This window comes from Sceloporus occidentalis, unplaced genomic scaffold, assembly GCF_023333645.1.
Source record: "Sceloporus occidentalis isolate IW3139 unplaced genomic scaffold, rSceOcc1.0.p SCAF_105, whole genome shotgun sequence".
NCBI lineage: Eukaryota > Metazoa > Chordata > Lepidosauria > Squamata > Phrynosomatidae > Sceloporus > Sceloporus occidentalis.
In genome coordinates, this window is record NW_028317085.1 from 195,087 (window position 1) to 214,223 (window position 19,137).

Genomic DNA, 19,137 nt, shown 5'->3' on the forward strand with positions numbered 1-19,137 from the left:
AAGTGAACACGACAAACTTAAGCGAGGGTGGGTGCGGGAGGTGGTGGGAGTGTCGAGGGCTGATGGGGGCAGAGGGGTTTCTATTCTATTTCTTCGTTGTCTTGAACTGTCCATTTCAAGAACCATAGTAGACCCTGGGGGCCGATATGTGATTGTACTTTGTACTGTTGATGGAAAGCAATTGACAATTTGCAATGTGTATGCTCCCAATCACTCGCGAGCCACCTTTTTCAATTCCTTGAACGCGGCACTTCTCCCTTTACATAATGCTCACTTAATAATTGGGGGAGACTTCAACACGTGGGATGATCCACAATTAGACCACAGCAAGGGAACCTATCCCAAGACGGGTACGCAAAGTAATCCGATTTTCCGACTATGCAAACAACTACAACTTATTGACTCTTGGCGTATCCTAAATCCCATTGAGAAAGATTTCACCTTTTACTCCCACCCTCACAATTCTTTTACAAGAATAGATTATCTTTTATGTTCCACATCCCTCTCTCATCATATTAGTAAAGCCCAGATTTTAGACATCCTCATTTCCGATCACGCTCCAATTTCATTGTCACTCACTTTCCGCCCTCCCGCGCTTTCCTCTTTCAATTGGAGGATGAACCCTCTTCTATATAAATCACAAGATTTTTGCACCAGCCTTAAATTGGCATGGGCAGAATCCGAAGAGAATAATAAAGAGCATAGGAATACTCCGATTCTTTTCTGGGACGCAGCGAAAGCCACTCTTAGGGGCCACATTATCTCCTATGTTACAAAAAAAAAAAGAGAAACCCTCACTAATCTCGATAAACTCAGTTTTAATTTGTCTAAAGCCAAGAGGCGGCTTATAGTTGACCCTTCTCCCTCGTCCAAGGCTCTTTATACACAAGCCAAATTGGCCTACGACACTTTATTACATACCGCTTCACTATTGCGAATTAGATATAAAGAAGCAGACCTGTTCCTTCACGCAAATAAGGCAGGAATACTCCTATCTAAACTGGTTAAATCAACAGCGGCTCGTACAAACATCCCAGCTGTTAGGCTTGGCGATGGCGCCTTAAGTACTTCCTCTCAGGATATTAACCGAACCTTTGAGGCCTACTACAGGACGCTTCATTCTTCCAATACAGTTTCATATGATTCAATGGAGGCCTTTTTACACCAAGTTAATCTCCCCTGCCTTTCACAATCCCAACAGGACCTCCTCAACAGAGACATAGTGCAGGAAGATGTTGACAGGGCTGTTGGGGGACTTAAGTTGGGCAAAGCCCTGGCCCGGATGGGCTCCCCGCGGAATTCTATAAAATATTGAAAGAACAAATTACCCCCGATCTTACCATGGCTTTTAATGCCTCTTTCACTACACCAGAGATTTCCCCCACTCTAATATTGCTCGTATAATTGTTCTACACAAGGAAGGCAGGGATCCCTACTCTCCAGCTTCATACAGACCAATCTCATTGTTAAACTCTGACTTTAAAGTTCTACACAAAATATTGGCGGACAGACTTGCTTCCCTTCTCCCAAAATTAATCTCTCCAGTACAAAAGGGATTTGTAAGAGATAGACATTCGGTCACTAGTGCCAGACATATAATCGCTGCCATCCATAGAGCAAAATCCATTCCCCATGTCCCTCATCTCCTCTTAAATCTAGACACGGAAAAAGCATTCGATAATGTAAATTGTCAATATCTTCTATCTCTTCTCCGACACCAAAATGTTGGCTCACCCTTCATAGAATATATCGCGACCATTTACTCCACCCCCAAAGCTTTCATAACAACCAACAATTTAAATTCCCCCCTCTTTACTCTGAGCAAAGGCACCAGACAGGGCTGCCCCCTGTCCCCACTCCTCTTTAACCTTGATTTAGATCCCTTTCTACGTCTACTGCTGGATTCACCATCTTATCAGGGAATAATGGTGGGAGATACAGAGATGAGGGTGACAGCGTTTGCAGATGATATGTTACTCTTTGTGGGGGCTCCGCTCACTACAATCCCTATCATAATGTCCTATCTGCATCAATTTGGATTAATTTCTGGGCTCAGGGTGAACCTAGACAAATCCGAAGCTTTGTGGTTATCGAATGGTAGACCTCCTGATAGTTTGCAATCTTGGCCATTCCGATGTTCCCCAAATTATATCAAATACTTGGGAATTATATTCCCAACTGATTTGTCTAGATTATACAAATTAAATATGCCCCCCATCATTATCAAATCCTCGATTGATTTAAAATCCTGGGCTACTCTTCCACTTAATCTCATCGGAAGGATTAACCTCATAAACATGGTCATCTTTCCCAGGTTCCTGTACAGCCTCAACATGTTACCACTTTTATTGTCACCAAGCGATATACGGAAAGTACACAATTCATTCTCTCGTTTTATATGGCGAGGGGGCGGCCCAGAATTAGCTTCCAAAAACTAACCCAGCTGAAATCAAATGGTGGCCTAAACCTCCCTAATATTAAGCTATACAACATAGCATGCCTGCTCCGGTTTGCGGAGGACTGGATTTCCCATACAGATTATTTTACAGATTGGAGACAAGATCAGAACTTCAGCTCTGAATGGAGTTTATGCTATCTCTTACATGCTCCAACACGAGACATTCCAGTCTCTTGTCGCTCAAATCCCCTCTTAATGAACACCATACAGGCCTGGCGTACTGCTCGGAAGTCGCTTTTTGGCAACTATAACTACTCGCTATTTTTACCCTTAACTGGTAACTGTAAATTTCAAGGGCTGACTCCAGATCTCAGGTTCGAGAATTGGAGGAATCAAGCTATTAGCGGACATATACAACTCCACTACTGGAGATTGTCTTCCATTCCCGATCCTTAAAGCAAAATATTCCTTACCCCCTTCTCACTTATGGCCATATATGCAAGCAAAACATTATTTACAAGAGACGCTACACAGCGTGCATCCTACTCAACGGGACCATGTATTAGAACTGTTGCTCAATCCCTCGTACTCGAATAAGGTATCAATTTCAACATTATATAGGGCGATATTTCAACCCTTAGATTATTCTACCTCTGCAAAATGGTCCCTTATTCACCAAAGAGCTTCTCTCACTCCTTGCGATTTATTACTTTCATATACCCGTCGACTTAAAAACCTACAGGCCTCCTGGTTCCATGATACCACACTCAAATTATTCTCCACAGAGCATATATCTCTCCCGGTCAGCTATCCACCTTCACCCCTACTTCACCATGTCACTGCTGTAAATGTAACCTGCTATCGGCTGATCTCGAACACTGCTTACTTACCTGCCCTAAGATACTAGGTTTTTGGAGGGCTGTGTGTTCTACTATAGGCGACATTTTAAATTGCAAAACACTTACCATATCTGTTGACGTAATGTTGGGTATATACGACACACTAGGCATTGAGGAGCAACACAGAATAAACCTCCTAGATCACCTGTTATTGATAGCAGTTAAGGCTATTCTGGATTACTGGTTGCAATCATTAGCCCCCTCCCTCCAATATTGGAGGAACAAGGTATCAAAGACGATGTTTTTGCAGTGGACTATGGTCCTACGTGATAAAGAAGGTCAAGGAGAAATTTTTTTTGATGTATGGGAACCATATATCACCACACTGTCTCCCAGACAACAAAACCAAATTACTTTGGTCTTCAAACACACAGCGTGGTTCTGCTCTCGGGCGCTTATCTCACCTTGACTTGCATCCCACTTACACGACATCTATTTCTTTGTTGAGGCTGTACAATACTATGCCTCCCTAAAATATATTCACTTTGGGCTCACGGTACCTTCCTTAGCAACTTCTCAGACAGGCGTCAATGGAAGCTCGTTCATAACCCTCTTTTCTATTGTAACTGTTTATATTTGTTATAGTTATGTTTCTGAAATAAAAAAAAATGAAAAACAAAGTACAACTGCACAGCCTTACCTCTGCAAAGGTTTGAAATACACGCAGGTTTTTTATTCCACTCCTGTATCAACGCATTTACTTTCTGCTGCCACTATAACGCAGTATATTATGTCATCCAGATGCTATACCACTTTGTTGTTTTGCCCCAGCTACACAAGACTATATCTTCTTCATTTTTATGTAACGAACATGTCTAATCAATGTGGAATTAGCCTGTTTTTTTGCCTTTGTATGAGGTACTTGAATAAACAGTTTTGGGGAAAAAAAATAATAATTCTATTTTGGATTTGTTCATAAAGAAAAAAAAAAATCAGTGACCAGCAATAAGAAATAAACAGAAGGCAATCCAAAAGTTGAAACACCATTGAAACAAATACCGCAGGGCCAAAAAAATAGATTATATAAAATCCAATTTTTTGCCAGGATATTCAAGTCTATGGTAAGTGACTATAAGCAAGTCAGCCTCCTCCCCAATAGTGAATAATCCAAATGCAATCCGGTGAAGAATTGGGTAGAAAGGATGTCATTAAGATGTCAAAAGATAGTCATGGAGTAAAGGAAAATTATAGGAAGTGAGAATAACTGAATAAACTTAATTTATTATTGGGCCAGAGCTGCACTATTCCAGTCCTCTAGGGCTGCAACAAGCTGCAGTTTTTATATACCCCTGCTTAAGCACAATCATCGTAGAAATCTAAAACTACTTGTTTTCAGGCAAGGATACACAGAGGTTCTGGCCTGTTTGTGGCCTAGAAGAACTGGTGATGTGCCGCCCTGGATTAGATTTTAACATTACGACACTAAATACAGGCTGTTATTAGTCAAGGAGAAATCATGGAAAATCAGTGGACTAGGTGTCACCATTAAGAAGCTTGTGAAGAAGGGACCAATCTGTATGTTTAACCAAAGGAACAGTCTAGTCAAAATTGTACTTTTTATTATTTCATGCATGTTGGAATTTACTTTCCATGGACTACAATGCATTTTACTGCATGGAGATTGGTGAACGCATTATTTAGTTATTGGGGTTAGAAATCAAGACTTCTGTCTCATTTAACTCCTCCTCTGACTACTCTCTATTGCAACCAGGAAGTGTAAACAGGTTGCATACTTCCACCTCATGCTCAGTAGCACTCACATTGAAATGAAGGGGCATAGCATTTGCCAGTAGTATGTAATCTAGCAAAACACTAGTGTTTAAATAGCATACATGCAGTAGTGTACCTAGCGGGGGACGGTCCGCCCCGGGTGCCGCTCATCAGGGGGTGCCACTGGCTAGGGTGACCACATGTCCCGGATCCCCGGCAGCCGCGTCACTTTTTTTTTTTTTTTTTTTACACCTTCGCGAGGCCTCTAACTCCGTCGCTGTGCCGGCATATCATGCTGAGCGCCGAAAAATGACGTCATATTTCGGCGCTCAGCAGTGAAGCAACGCAGCGGCAGAGCAGGAAGACGGAGGCGGGGTAGATAGTGAGGAGGGGGGTAGATAGTGAGGAGGGGAGTAGATAGTGAGGAGGGGGTAGATAGTGAGGAGGGGGTAGATTGTGAGGAGGGGGGTAGATAATGAGGAGGCGGAGGGGGTAGATAGTGAGGAGGGGAGAGGGGGGTAGATAGTGAGAAGGGAGGGAGAGGGGGGTAGATAGTGAGAAAGGGTAGAAAAGGGGGAAGGTAGATAGTAAGAATGAGTGAGAGAATGAATGAATGTGTGGATGAATTGTCTGAATGAGGGAGATAATTAATGAGTTTGTGAGAATGCATTAATGAATGTGTAAATTTGTGTGAATGAGAGAATAAATGATTGTGTGAATTAATTATGTGAATGAAAGTATGAATTAGTGAGTGACTGTTAAAGTGTTTGTGTGTATGATAGATGTATAATTGATTTGTGGAAAGGCAAAAAAGGCACAAGCAGGATGTTTGAGCCTTGGGGACCAAGATGACACAGGCAGGGTGTTTATGGGACAGATGGCACAGGCCGGGCTGTTTGGGGACAAAGTTGACTCATGCTGGGCTGTTTGGGGACAGGTAAATGCTGGATTTTCGGTTTCAGTCCAGAATTTTCGTTTCGGTGCATCCCTAAGCCAGACAATGAAGTGGTAGGCCTATACCACATCAATGTTTGTGTTAGTATATAGTGATAAGAGTTATGCTGCACTATTATCAGTATCTGGCTCAATGTATAGTGATAGGGATTACGCTGTACCACCGTCAATGTCTGCCTCAGTATATAGTGTTAGGTGTTATGCTGTACCCCCATCAATGTCTGCCTCAGTATATAGTGATAGGTGTAATGCTGTACCACCATCAATGTCTGCCTCAGTATATAGTGGAAGGTGTTATGCTGTACCACCATCAATGTCTGCCTCAGTATATAATGATAACAGTAATGTTGTACCGCCTTCAATGTCTGCTCCACTATATAATGATAGAAGCTATGCAGTTTTAAAGTGTTTGGGGGGGGCACATACAGGATCCGCCCCAGGTGCCAAATACTCTAGGTACGCCCCTGCATACATGTGATTGTCTGCTGCTACTCTGGAAGTTCAGCTCCTAATGACTAAAATAGGAGTGTTTATTACTATGCATCTACCAGAAGTGCAGATGTAAACTGCCTGTTTACACTTCCTAGTTTCAGAGTTACAAATTGCTAAATTTGAAGCAAAAAAACAAACCTCATGGTTGAAGTGCAATGCAATGTATATATATATATATATATATATATAGTATCTCACAAAAGTGAGTGCATATGCTTTCATGTGACAACACTGAAGAAATTACACTCTGCTACAATGTAAAATAGTGAGTGTACAGGCTGTATAACAGTGTACATTTGCTGCCCCCTCAAAATAACTCAACACACTTAATGTCTAAACCTTGGCAACAAAAGTGAGTGGAAATGTCCCAATTGGGCCCAATTAGCCATTTTCCCTCCCTAGTGTCATGTGACTTGTTAGTGTTACAAGGTCTCAGGTGTGAGCAGGTGTGTGAAATTTGTTGTTATCGCTCTCACACACTCTCATACTGGTCACTGGAAGTTCAACATGGCACCTCATGGCAAAGGACTCTGAGGATCTGAAAAAAATAATTGTTGATCTACATAAAGATGGCCTAGGCTATAAGAAGATTTGCAAGACCCTGAAACTGAGCTGCAGCACGGTGGGCAAGGTCATACAGCTGAGCATGATCCCCTCCCTTCGGAGACTAGGCCACAGGGCAGTATTCCAACATGATAATGACCCCAAACACACCTCCAAGACTACCACTGCCTTGCTAAAGAAGCTGAGGGTAAAGGTGAGGATAAATGAACTTTAATGGCCACTTTATTAGGTACAGCTGGTCAATGGTTAGTTAACACAAATAGCTAATCAGCCAATCACATGTCAGCAACTCAATGCATTTAGGCATGTAGGCGTAGTCAAGACAACTTGCTGAAGTTCAAACCGAGCATCAGAATGGGTAAGAAAGGGGATTTAAGTGACTTTGAACGCTGATGCCAGACGGGCTGGTCTGAATATTTCAGAAACTGCTGTTTTACCGGGATTTTCACACACAACCATCTCTAGTATTTACAGAGAATGGTCCGAAAAAGAGAAAATATCCAGTGAGCGGAAGTTTTGTGGACAGAAATGCTTTGTTCACGTCAGAGGAGAGTGGGCATACTGGTTCGAGATGGCAGAAAGGCAACAGTAACTCAAATAACCACTCTTTACAACCAAGGTATGCAGAATACCATCTCTGAACGCACAACAGGTCGACCCACTCTTGTCAGCTCAGAACAGGAAACAGAGGCTACAATTCACACAGGCTCACCAAAATAGGACAGTGAAGACTGGAAGAACGTTGCCTGGTCTGATGACATTCAGATGGGAGGGTCAGACTTTGGCGTAAACAACATGAAAGCATGGATCCATCCTGCCTTGTATCAACAGTTCAGGCTGCTGGTGGTGTAATGGTATGGGGTACATTTTCTTGGCACACTTTGGGCCCCTTAGTACCAATGGAGCATCATTTAAACTTGACAACCTACCTCAGTATTGTTGCTGACCATGTCCATCCCTTTATGACCACAGTGTACCTATCTTCTGATGGCTACTTCCAGCAGGATAATGCATCATGTCACAACGCGCACATCATCTCATCATCTCAACATGACAATGAGTTCACTGTACTCCAATGGCCTCCACAGTCACCAGATCTCAATACAATAGAAGTGGTTGAACTGGAGATTCGCATCATGGATGTACAACCGACAAATCTGCAGCAACTGTGTGATGGCATCATGTCCATATGGACCAAAATCTCTGAGCTATGTTTCCAGTACCTTGTAGAAAGTATGCCATGAAGAATGAAGGCAAAAGGGGGTCTAACCCGGTACTAGCAAGGTGTACCTAATAAAGTGGCCAGTGAATGTATGTAATATAAATGTGGGTGTGCACTGTGTCAAGTAACACAAAGTTACAGTGTATATCATGTACCCTGGTCCTATTAGTAGTGTGTACATGTGTATGTATATACAGTATATAGTGCCTCATAGAAATTCCCCCCAGCTGAAATGATTACGACAGCATTTTCTATAAAGTACATCATTACATTTCAATTTTGACTCTGTGCATAAAATCCAGTAGCAGACAAAGCTACATTTTACTACACAACCCTAATCCATTCTTATCTATTCTTTGGCTACAAAATCATTCAGTGTGTATGTCAGTTTAAGTGAGGCTTTCGACATTAAATCATGGGATTAGCATTTTAATACAAACTAAAATACTGAAATCCGCAAATATATGAGGATTTTGCAGAATGATTATGCTAGATGCAGTAACCAACAAACGCCCCCTCAAGGAATACATAAACGCTCCTGAGCAGACAGTTTATGCAACAGACTACAATATTGGCAAGAATTAGTGTTGGGACTGTGTGCAAAACCATTGGTATGGTATGCAGTATTTCAATGAAGGTTATCTAGGGTAGTGTAGTCGCCTTGCTACTTTTCAATGTATTTATGTGCAAGGCGTAAAACAGGTCTATGTATGGAAGTGTGCACTGGGTTGGGAGGTCACCATAAAGTTCTGGTGAGTTATGCTACTACTTATTTTTCTTGATTTAATAGATAGACCCCTACAGTGAAGTCACTTTGAGTCGTTAGTGGTAAACCAAAGGCAAGGGATTTACCCCTAACTAATTATCATTTATGGCTGTAACAGGGTGTGGTACCCAGGGGTGTACCTAGAGTATTTGGGACCCAGGGCGGATCCTGTATGTGGCACCCTCGCCGATACACACTATAAATATATATATAAACACACTTTACATATAAAATGTGAAGACACCCACAAAAAAGTAAAGTTGGTAAGAACATTCATTTCGCATATTTCTAAACTGTATGTGAACTGGAAAAAACTAGAAATACTAAAGAATGAAATTATTAACTCATAAATAAACTAAGTTTAAATAAATAACATTTACTGAACAGATATGGTGCAGCATTACTCCCATCACTATATACTGAGCCAGACAATGATGGTAGAACAGCCTAACTCCCATCACTATACACTGAGCCAGAAATTGACGATAGCACAGCATAACTCCCATCACTATATACTAAGTCAGACATTGACGTGAAAAGCCTCTGCCCTTGAAACAGCCTGCCTGTGCCACTTCTGTCCCCTAAGAGGCCTGCCTATGGCACCACTGCCCCCTAAACAGATTGGCTGTCACATTTCAGCCCCTAAACACTCACTCATTCATTCACCCATTCAGCCACCTGCACCCCTTTACCTCTTTTGCAGTTTTCACTGGTCTGGGGTCCAGTCGAGCAGCACTGGGGCTGCGCAGACATCTACGTCAGACCGACGGCCACCTAATGCCTTTGTGAGGAAACCCACTTTTCCCACCAAGGGGAAGTAAGAACCTAGGCGGGAAAAGAGTTTCCTTGCACAGTGTGCAAGCTCCACAGTGGTAAGCTGTGGACCTGCATTAGGTTGCCATCGGGCCACAAAGACATCTCCTCAGCCAGCCCACCTTGCACCCCCCTGATGAGTGTCACCTGGGGCGGACGCCCCCCCCCTTAGGTACGCTACTGGTGGTACCTAGTTATCATGGCTCTTCATCTCTCATTCCCATCCTATATTTAATCTCTTATATCCTGCCACGTGCACACCCTTAATGCCTAATCCATGGTGGGCATCGACTAAATATATTCTCCCTTGCTGCTCCATATTTCTGGAACTCATTTCCACTGGACATTTGCCAAGCTTCGTGATCAAAAGGCCAGGTCCTCAATCATCACCATCTAAATTCTATGAATATGCATTAGGCAGGGGGTCAAGTGTTGCATGCCTGTTCTGTCGAACCATAAGAAATCCTGAAATACGAACAGAAAGGTTGAAAAGGCTTACATGTAAGATGAATACCTTCTGTTTGGTCTTATGAATTACTTCATTTAATTTTTGATTGAGATCAACTAAAGATCGGAGTTTTTACATTACCGGACTTCAGTAATTAGTTTTCTGCATTGGACGAGTGAGTCCGCTTAAAACCTTCAGCTCATATTTGAGGATTTCTTACATTTGCCAAGCTTCAACTTTTTACAACTTCCACCTAATGTATCGGTTTGTATATGTATTGTATTAAGCGATGCGTAATTGTTGCTGCTATATAAATAAAAGATAATAATAATAATTAGACTTGTGCATTGGTATTCAGGCGAGCATGAAAACGAACATGAAGAGTGTGTTTTTATGCCCGTCCCGAAGAAACGAAGAAGCATCGGTAAAATGTATACGAAGACCCCCAAATGAAGAATCTTCATCTTTGTCTACTAATCTCCCTGGTCTATTCCCCATCTAGTCTACCTTATCCATGCAGCATCGCAGGAGTTGACGGTATCCGTAGGTTCGCCGTCAGGGGTTAAAGGGGCCGTGCGAATGACGCTATTGGTCGCCTGCAGGGTCCTCCTCTGGCATCAATCAATTGGTTGATGTCAGAGGAGGATCCTGCAGGCGAACCTATGGAATTCCACTCCTGTCAGTGGTTAACTTGGCTGACAGAGAACACTGGTCTCCCTGCTCCAACAGTTAAAAGTCCGTACGAACGACCAATAAAGTCGCTTGTACGGACCTTTAACTGCTGGCCAAGTTGCTGGACCAGGATTTTAAAAGTCTGTACAAGTGACTCTATTGGTTGCCAGCAGGGGGCTCATCTGCCATCAACCAATGAAGTACAGGTGTACTTCATTGGTTGATGGCAGAGGAGGCCCCGGCAGGCGACCAATAGAGTTGCTCGTACAGACATTTAAAATCCTGGCGCCAAAGCTGCTGGGTAATCCGTGTAGCGTTAACCCCGTATTAACCCCTTCTACAAAAAACAAAAAAAAATGAACACAAAGAATGTACACGAATATTCACCCGAACCGAACACAGGAACGGGCGAATATTCGCTGCATACGAAGATTTTTTCCACCACGAAGACGAACACGAAGAGTTGGCCGGCGCCCAAGTCTAATAATAATAACTAACAATCTATTATTTCATTTCCCCCTTGATTGTATCTGTATGTTTTCCCAATCCCAACTACTACAGGTGTGAACTGCAAAGTTCATCCATTAGCGCTATATAGATATAGATACAAATATATATATATATATATGTATAAATACACAGTATTACCTATTATGAGTTTCAAGCTAGGATATAAAGTACATCTACAGTAACATCAAAGAAAGAAAGTATACATTACTGTATAGCACAATGTTTTTAATATTTATTGATAACTGTTTTCTATGGAAAGTTCCCACAGAATTCACTGGACCATCCGGAGCCCCATCTTACTTAGGTCTCATTTAGACAGATCCTGCTGTGCTGTAAACTGACACGCCATGTTTCCTGTAATTTTACTGCAGAATCGAAACAAGTACTCTTGTTCTCTCTGTCTAGTGATTTATTTTCTTGTGATAACAAGTCCAGAACAAATTGTTATTGTTGGCATCTTCAGAAGAGTGAAAATTACATACACATATCAAAACATGTTTTAAAGAAATATAGGAGGATTGCTAGCAGCTTAAACAATTGTGACACTTGCATGCTAAGGTAAAATAGATATTTGTGGCAGCTATTCAACACTCAAGGTAGCCACTTAGATTACAGGTGTGCTAGGAGCACCCTGAAATAATTCAATCTTTAATTCAAAACTATTAAATCAACAATTTGATGGCTGGGATTTTTTGCAGAGACAGTTAAAGAAACATAATTAAACTTACCTTGAGAAGTTGAGGAAATGAACATGGCGAGTAAATAAATATGGCTGCTCAGAAGTACTGACATTTTTAATCAACTCCATCTAAAAAAAAATGGACATTCCTTCAGTCATCCAAGTAATTGAGTTATACTAAGGGATAGGCAGAAAATGACTTTGAAGGGTATTACTAAATGACACTTTTGTCCTTGTACAGACAACTTACCTGTCCCTGGTCACACACATTTTATTAGAGTAAGGCCCAATATACACAGGCCAGCCTTTTCTGACAAAACACAACTTTGTCTTATAATAGAATTTGTCTTTCATTCTGATCCATGGCACCTGATTTGGCACTTCTGACGAATAACACTTCCGCTGCCTACTATAGCCTCTCAGACACATTATATGCACACTCGAGTGCATTCAAAGACTTGTCAGACTCTGCAAGCAAATGTAGGCGCGGGTCATGTGAGTTACGCAGTGCTAACTCGAACCCACCACTAAGCAACAATCTTTATGAAATCTATGATGCTTAGTGCAGCATGATCTCCCACAGTCTATGATCCTCTTTAAGAGTTGTGGAGAGGAGCTGATTTAAGTAGGGGAAATCTTTGTGGACTACATACCCCATGATTCTCAGGTTGACTGAGTATTATGGGACATGTTGTTCCTAAAGATGTGGTATTCAGCTCTGAGTGAGTATTCAAGATTTCGTACACATGAAATTTGGATTAAATTACCACCCCAGTCCAACCCCCACACTACTGAGCAAATCCCCCCCCCCAAAAGATCCAAAGTTTGGTTGTCATTTTATAATCAAACAACTATGGGTATTGAGATTATGTGCCATTAGAGGCTTAGATCACCTTTGCTTGTAATACATTACAAGTGCCAAAATCATAGACTGTGCAGAACCCCTGGCATTTTGCAAGGTAACATTCTTGGCTAAAATATATGGGTCACTTCATGGAACTCCACAAAATTGATGTTTATATGAGAACTGCATCTGTTTTCAGATATTTTCAAACATATAAAAAGCAAACCACTACATCAAAAAAACATCATAGGGCATTGTTTAGCACCACTTAACCACACTGTGACAGGAGGTCCTGTACCTGACACAGTGTGTCTATTGTCCTGAAAAGGACAATAAAGTATCATAGCAGCCCACTCCAAGCATCAGACAGCACTCATGTTGAGGTGAAAACAGGACTTGGTTTATTTGGAAACACACCGATATTTAACCCCTTAAGGACCGGGCATTTTTCGTTTTGTACCCTGTGGGACCGAGGCTGTTTTAATACTTTTGTGGTGCTTGTGTTCAGCTGTAATTTTCTCCTCACCCATTTAGTGTACCCACATAAGTTATATATTGTTTTTTTCAGGACAAGATGGGCTTTCTTCAGATACCATTATTTTGATCGTATCATCTTATTTACTATAAAAAAATAAAAAAAACATGGTGAAAAATTGAAAAAAAAAAACATATTATGACTTTTATTTGAAAAATCTTTTACTCACCTAAAAAAGCAAGTAAAAAAACTAGCTAAATAGATTCTACTACTTGTCCTGAGTTTAGAAATACCCAATGTTTTTATGTTTTTTTGCTGTTTTTTGTAAGTTATAGGGCAATAAGTACAAGCAGCGTTTTATGATTTCCAAATCTTTTTTAACAAATCTGGTCATTCTGCCTCCATCTCCTCTTTGGAACATCTTTGAAGCCGGTTAACTCAATTTAACCCATTCAAACCATATATTTTTGAAAACTAGACACCCCAGGGTATTCCAAATGTTGTTATTTTAACCCTTTCCATGCACCAATTATACAACTACACGTTGTCAAACTTTGTAATAGTAATTTTTTTTCACACAAATTGTACTTTAGTTATAGATATACAGGTCCTGGTATATGCCACTGTCAAACAACACCCCAATGTGTGTTTAGGAACATCTCCTGAGTGCAGTGATACCCGACATGCATGGATTTGTCGTGTTGTTTGAGATTTAAAATGCCTTATCATAAGAACACTCAAATACTTCCCGAGTACTGTGTTCAACTACTTATAGAAAGATTGCTATGATGTATCTTCACACATAGAACATTTGACAAAATACATTCAAGCACTTGCCTGAAGTATTTTTTTAGGATGTGCTTGGTTTTATTTAGAAACAAATATCGTTAAGTGAACATCAGAAAATGCTTACATTCAAAAATTACACCGTTAACGTTTTCTTCTTTTTGCATTGGGCTGTTGGAAAGCATGATGTATTATATTTTCCTACTAAACCTGCACAACCATTGTTTGGTGAAACATAAAGTAGGTAAACTTACCTTTAAAATCAATTATGCGTTTGTCTCTAGGCCAACCAAGTGTAAGTCATTGAACTAATGGAGATTTTAGGGAATGTGTACACCTTGGCATAGCACTAGTGCTACAGTTGAGCTTGTTAGTTTAAACTGTAAACTAACCACATTTTGACAATAGAAAATCATGATAAAGGGAATGTCATGCCAAGATTGCATCAATGATGCACATATAGATTTAATAAACATGCGCTTTATTATTTTATTTATTTGTGTATATAGCTAAGTAAACTGAGTTTTTTGAGCTTTGATCTAAGTTTAGAGTTTAGGATCAGATAACAAATGTATCACAGTTCACAAGTAAAAAAAAAACAAAAAAAGGGAAAACAACTCCCTTCCCTCCCCTCCCTCTTTAAAGATGCTCTTATCCAAAAAATGTTTGGGAACGGTTCAGTAGCCAGATCGTTAAACAAAATATTAACAAAAATACCAAGAATATTTTTGGTTCTGGCTTCCTGCTGACCTCTCATTTTAGATTTTCTTCGTTACTAAAAGACATCTTGTACCATGATTGGTATGTCTGCAATTGTCAAATAATATATATTTTTGTTAAGAAAAAATGTTAGAACCAACAAGAATGTCATGTAAACCCTTATTCCTCCAACATGAGCAGAACAATCTGCAATGGAAGCAGTACTGATGAGAATGGAATATCCAAAATTGATATATCCACCTACATGCAAAAACCCACAAAGTATATACTCTCAACATACTTCAATGCATAAAGAGGATGGCTAAATATCAATCTGCATGTGGACCTCATACTGTTTATTGCAATAGCAGCAGGGCCGGCCCAAGACATAATGCCGCCTGGGGTGAAGTTTAAAATGCCGCTCCCCCCATTATCTACCCTTCCTCTGCCACCCCCCCATTATCTACCCTTCCTCTCCCTCCCTCCCTATTATCTACCCTTACCCCCCCCCCTTGTACTTACCTTTCAGCACTCCTGCGTCGAGTCTCCCTGCTCAGTCTCGGTGCCGGCTTGTAATGCTGAGCGCCAGAAATGATGTCATCTTCCGGCACTCAGCATTACAAGCTGGCACTGAGACCGAGCTAGAGAGCTTGCAGAGGAAAGAGAGGGGCGCCGAGAGGGTACTGACAACTTGGTAAGCGAAAACCACTCGGCGCCCTCTCTCCCCTCCGCTTTAAAAAAAAAAAGGGCTTGGGGTGGCAAAAGTGCCGCCTGGGGCAATTGCCCCACTCTGCTCCATGTTAGGGCCGGCCCTGAATAGCAGACATGATGTGCGTTATATGTATTGCAAAAACACATGACTTGTTTCTATTTGGACCTTGAAAAGTTGAATTGTGTTTGGAAAGGTTCCAATATACTCCAGTAAATTAAACTGATTAGCCATAGTGTTTTTACTTACTTGTTCGTTTTTGGTCAGTCTGGTCTTGTTGTGGATGTCCGATGTCACCAAGTTAAAACCGTGTTTCTCAGACAAAATGCGTAACAGTAGTACAACTGTCCTGCTTCCACACTTCCCAACTCTGTTATAAACTACCTGGCTAGGAAAAGGGAGTACCTAAACCAAACAAATGAATAAACAATTAGCATATAGTTTTATCAATAGTCCTTTAATAGGGAGTTAAACGTGAGAGCTTATTTTCATTAGAAACACAAATAAAAAAAAACACATTTGATGGGACCACAACCAAGATGGAACCAAAGGCAACTAACATTGTCTGTAAAATCAGTGGAAATGAAATGTAATAGATACATAAATTTTGCATAAAAATGCCTTCCTATCCTTTCACTCTGTGTGATGACATTATGGATTGGCTAAGAGCTCTGTGCTAAGCCATGGAAATTTCCAAGTATAAATAAATAATACTGTTTTTGTCAGGAGGCTCCACAGACAGTCCATCGGGAAATGCCAAAATTGTCTCTGTAACAGAATGAAAAGTAAAAGGCAATTCCACAGTTCACTTTCAAACTCTCCCACTATCTAAGTACAAGTGCAATGTCTGCTCAGATCCTCTCTCCTCTGCTTAGTAAGATCTCTGCTGATCTAGTCTGGTCAGTCTCATTGTTTAAATTGTTAGGCCTCACAGATATAATTAGATGAATAAACTGAGAAGAGTACTCTATTTCTTTACCACACTCCTTATCCACCTCCCTACATGTGCATGTGCATTTTTGACTTGAATAATGGATTGGGTATCTGCTCCCCTTCAAAAGGTATGGGTAGCACTGAAACAAGGAGTAGCTGACCTGCCTTTGAAGAACTAGTCTCCTCAAGTGCTACAACTGAAACCATAGGACTAAAACCAACAGTTATTTCAACCATTATATCATTTTTACTCACTATTCAATATACATAAACTAATTATGTACCATTTGCCATTACTAAAGTGGACTGAAAACCCCAACCTAAGCACCAGATGATGGGCTTGTCCCAAATGGTCACCCACAAAATCAGGGACCTATACAACTGAATTACACTCAAGGATTTCTTTTTGACCTCAGAACAAGCCATCTATAAATTTTCCACTATCTTCAACATCATGTTTTCTGACCTCAAAAAAGACTCAAACTCTAAATATCTGATTATTTTCTCAGCAGTTGTTTAAGCGTTGGCTCACATCAACACATTTAGATGCTGTTGCACTTATTTTTGTTATAGCTCCCTCTTGTAATTTACAGTGATAAACATACCCATTTTATTTGATTTTGCTACCTATAGATACTATGTAGACAGTATAAGCTAAAATATTTTTTTTATATTTAAAAAAAATGGAAAATCTGTTTAGAAGCAAATCATTTTGACACAGTTTATTATCCCCACAGTGGTAAGGGAAAAGATTAGGCATTCAGTTGAGCAATCTGTGAGACTGTTTTAATGAGAGTATGGAAACATTGAACATTTAATGATAAGAAAATAATTAAACATCACTTAATTAATGTACTTTGGGAACATTAGTCCGGATTCTAAAACTAAAGGAAAGAGAGAATAAATAAAGATTACTTGGCAGTACTGCTATCTTCATCAATCACTAGGCAATTAATGAAAGGTAGACATTTTAGAACTGTTAGCATTTTAAATACAGGCTAATGTCCTTTTAATAACGTAAGGCACAAAAATATACTGACAAAACAAATTACAAAATAACTAGTCCATATTTTGTTTGATTCATTTAATTGTTTAAAAAAATATTGAATTACTGTTCAAAATGATGTGACTTCCTTTTTACTTTGTTCATGAAATAATTGTCATGATGTATAATTAAATTTTTGCAGACTGCTAACAATGTATGGACAGGTTGACAGTCCAGAAACACACTGTGAAAGGGTGGTGCTGACCAGTGTCCCTTTCCGTGTGACCTTGATAGAAAGTCACATGTGCATTTATTAGATCTTTACACATAAGACATGAGCAAAGAAGCAGGGACCATAAGCTATGTAACAAATTACAGTTAGATGTTTTACAAATTACATCAACGAGCACCATATGCTTTCCTGTGGGGAAGTGGTTGCTGTGAAGCTCTCAGCAGTCACATAATGCATGCTACGTGACCCTGCTGGGTGCTTCGTGGCACTTGCCTAACCATGCCCTCGCAGGAAAGTACAGGGTGTCAAATTCACGATGGCAGAAGATAGACAGTGAAGTGGATGGTCTCCACAAGGTGAGGGGGAGGTGGTAGTGTATGTGTGTATACTATAGTGTTAGAATCATTGTGTATGTGTGTTAATGTTCAGTACTGGAGTCAGTGTATCTATACTGTAATGTCAGAGTCAGTGTGTTTATGTATAGTGCTAGAGTCAGTGTATGTATAATGTAGTGTCAGAGTCAATGTGTTTGTGTGTATATGTATAGTGCTGGAGTCCGTTTGTGTGTGTGCGTATACCAGAGTGTCATAGTCAGTCTGTATGTGTGTGTATACTGTAGTGTCAGAATCAGTGTGTATGTGTGTAAATGTATGGTGCAATAAAATGTATGAAGAGATGTCTTACTGGCTGAGAGATAGATGTGATGAAAGAAGGGGGGGCACTCCAGCAGATCAAGGGTATCTTGAAATGGGAAAATTACTTAGCTATTGATTCAAGACCCTGAAGAGGTTACTCCTACGCCGCCACATGAGGGCAAGCTTAAATTTGCGTGTGCAAATGTACCAAGAGACCAATTCATGCTGTTTTAAGGCAAAGGGTGGTGTCAAGGGCACGGCATAGGGAAATAGCGGAGTCCGGTATGCAGGACACAGAATTCAGAGCGAGGTATGAAGCAGGCAAGGCCCAAAAGCGGAGTCAGTAGCAAGCCGGGTCTAGTACACAGGTAATCACGGTAAGTAAGCAGCGTCAGGGAAAAGCCGGGACTGGTACACAAGATATCACGGTAGATAAGCAGCATCAGGGAATAGCCGGGTCTGGTACACAAGAACACAATAAGAGTAAGCAGATTCAAACAGAGATAAGGGTTTCGTGGTGCATTAGGCTTTACAGGGTTTCAGGGGGGTCCTGGGTTTAGGGATTCTTGCAGGCCATTTTCTTATGTTATCCTGGTTGAGTTCCTTAGGGGTGAGTGCCATTAGATTCTGTTTGTATATTCGGCCTCACCTTTTGGTGGGTTAGGATATTGTTCTATTTTCTTATTTTGTTTGTTTGTTTCTTGTAATGTTT

At 40.6% G+C, this 19,137-nt stretch overlaps 1 protein-coding gene across 1 annotated transcript in view; it reads right to left on the reverse strand.

Annotated features, from left to right (window-relative positions):
* The window catches only part of LOC149283364 (uronyl 2-sulfotransferase-like), a 115,370-nt gene that overhangs the window by 28,513 nt on the left and 67,720 nt on the right, over positions 1 to 19,137 (reverse strand). Inside the window, exons 3-4 of the mRNA XM_089497604.1 lie at positions 15,890 to 16,045; positions 12,177 to 12,256 (exon numbers count right to left, since the gene is read on the reverse strand). Of these exons, the coding sequence (XP_089353730.1) occupies positions 12,177 to 12,256; positions 15,890 to 16,045 (236 nt within the window). The remainder of the gene's footprint in view (positions 1 to 12,176; positions 12,257 to 15,889; positions 16,046 to 19,137) is intronic.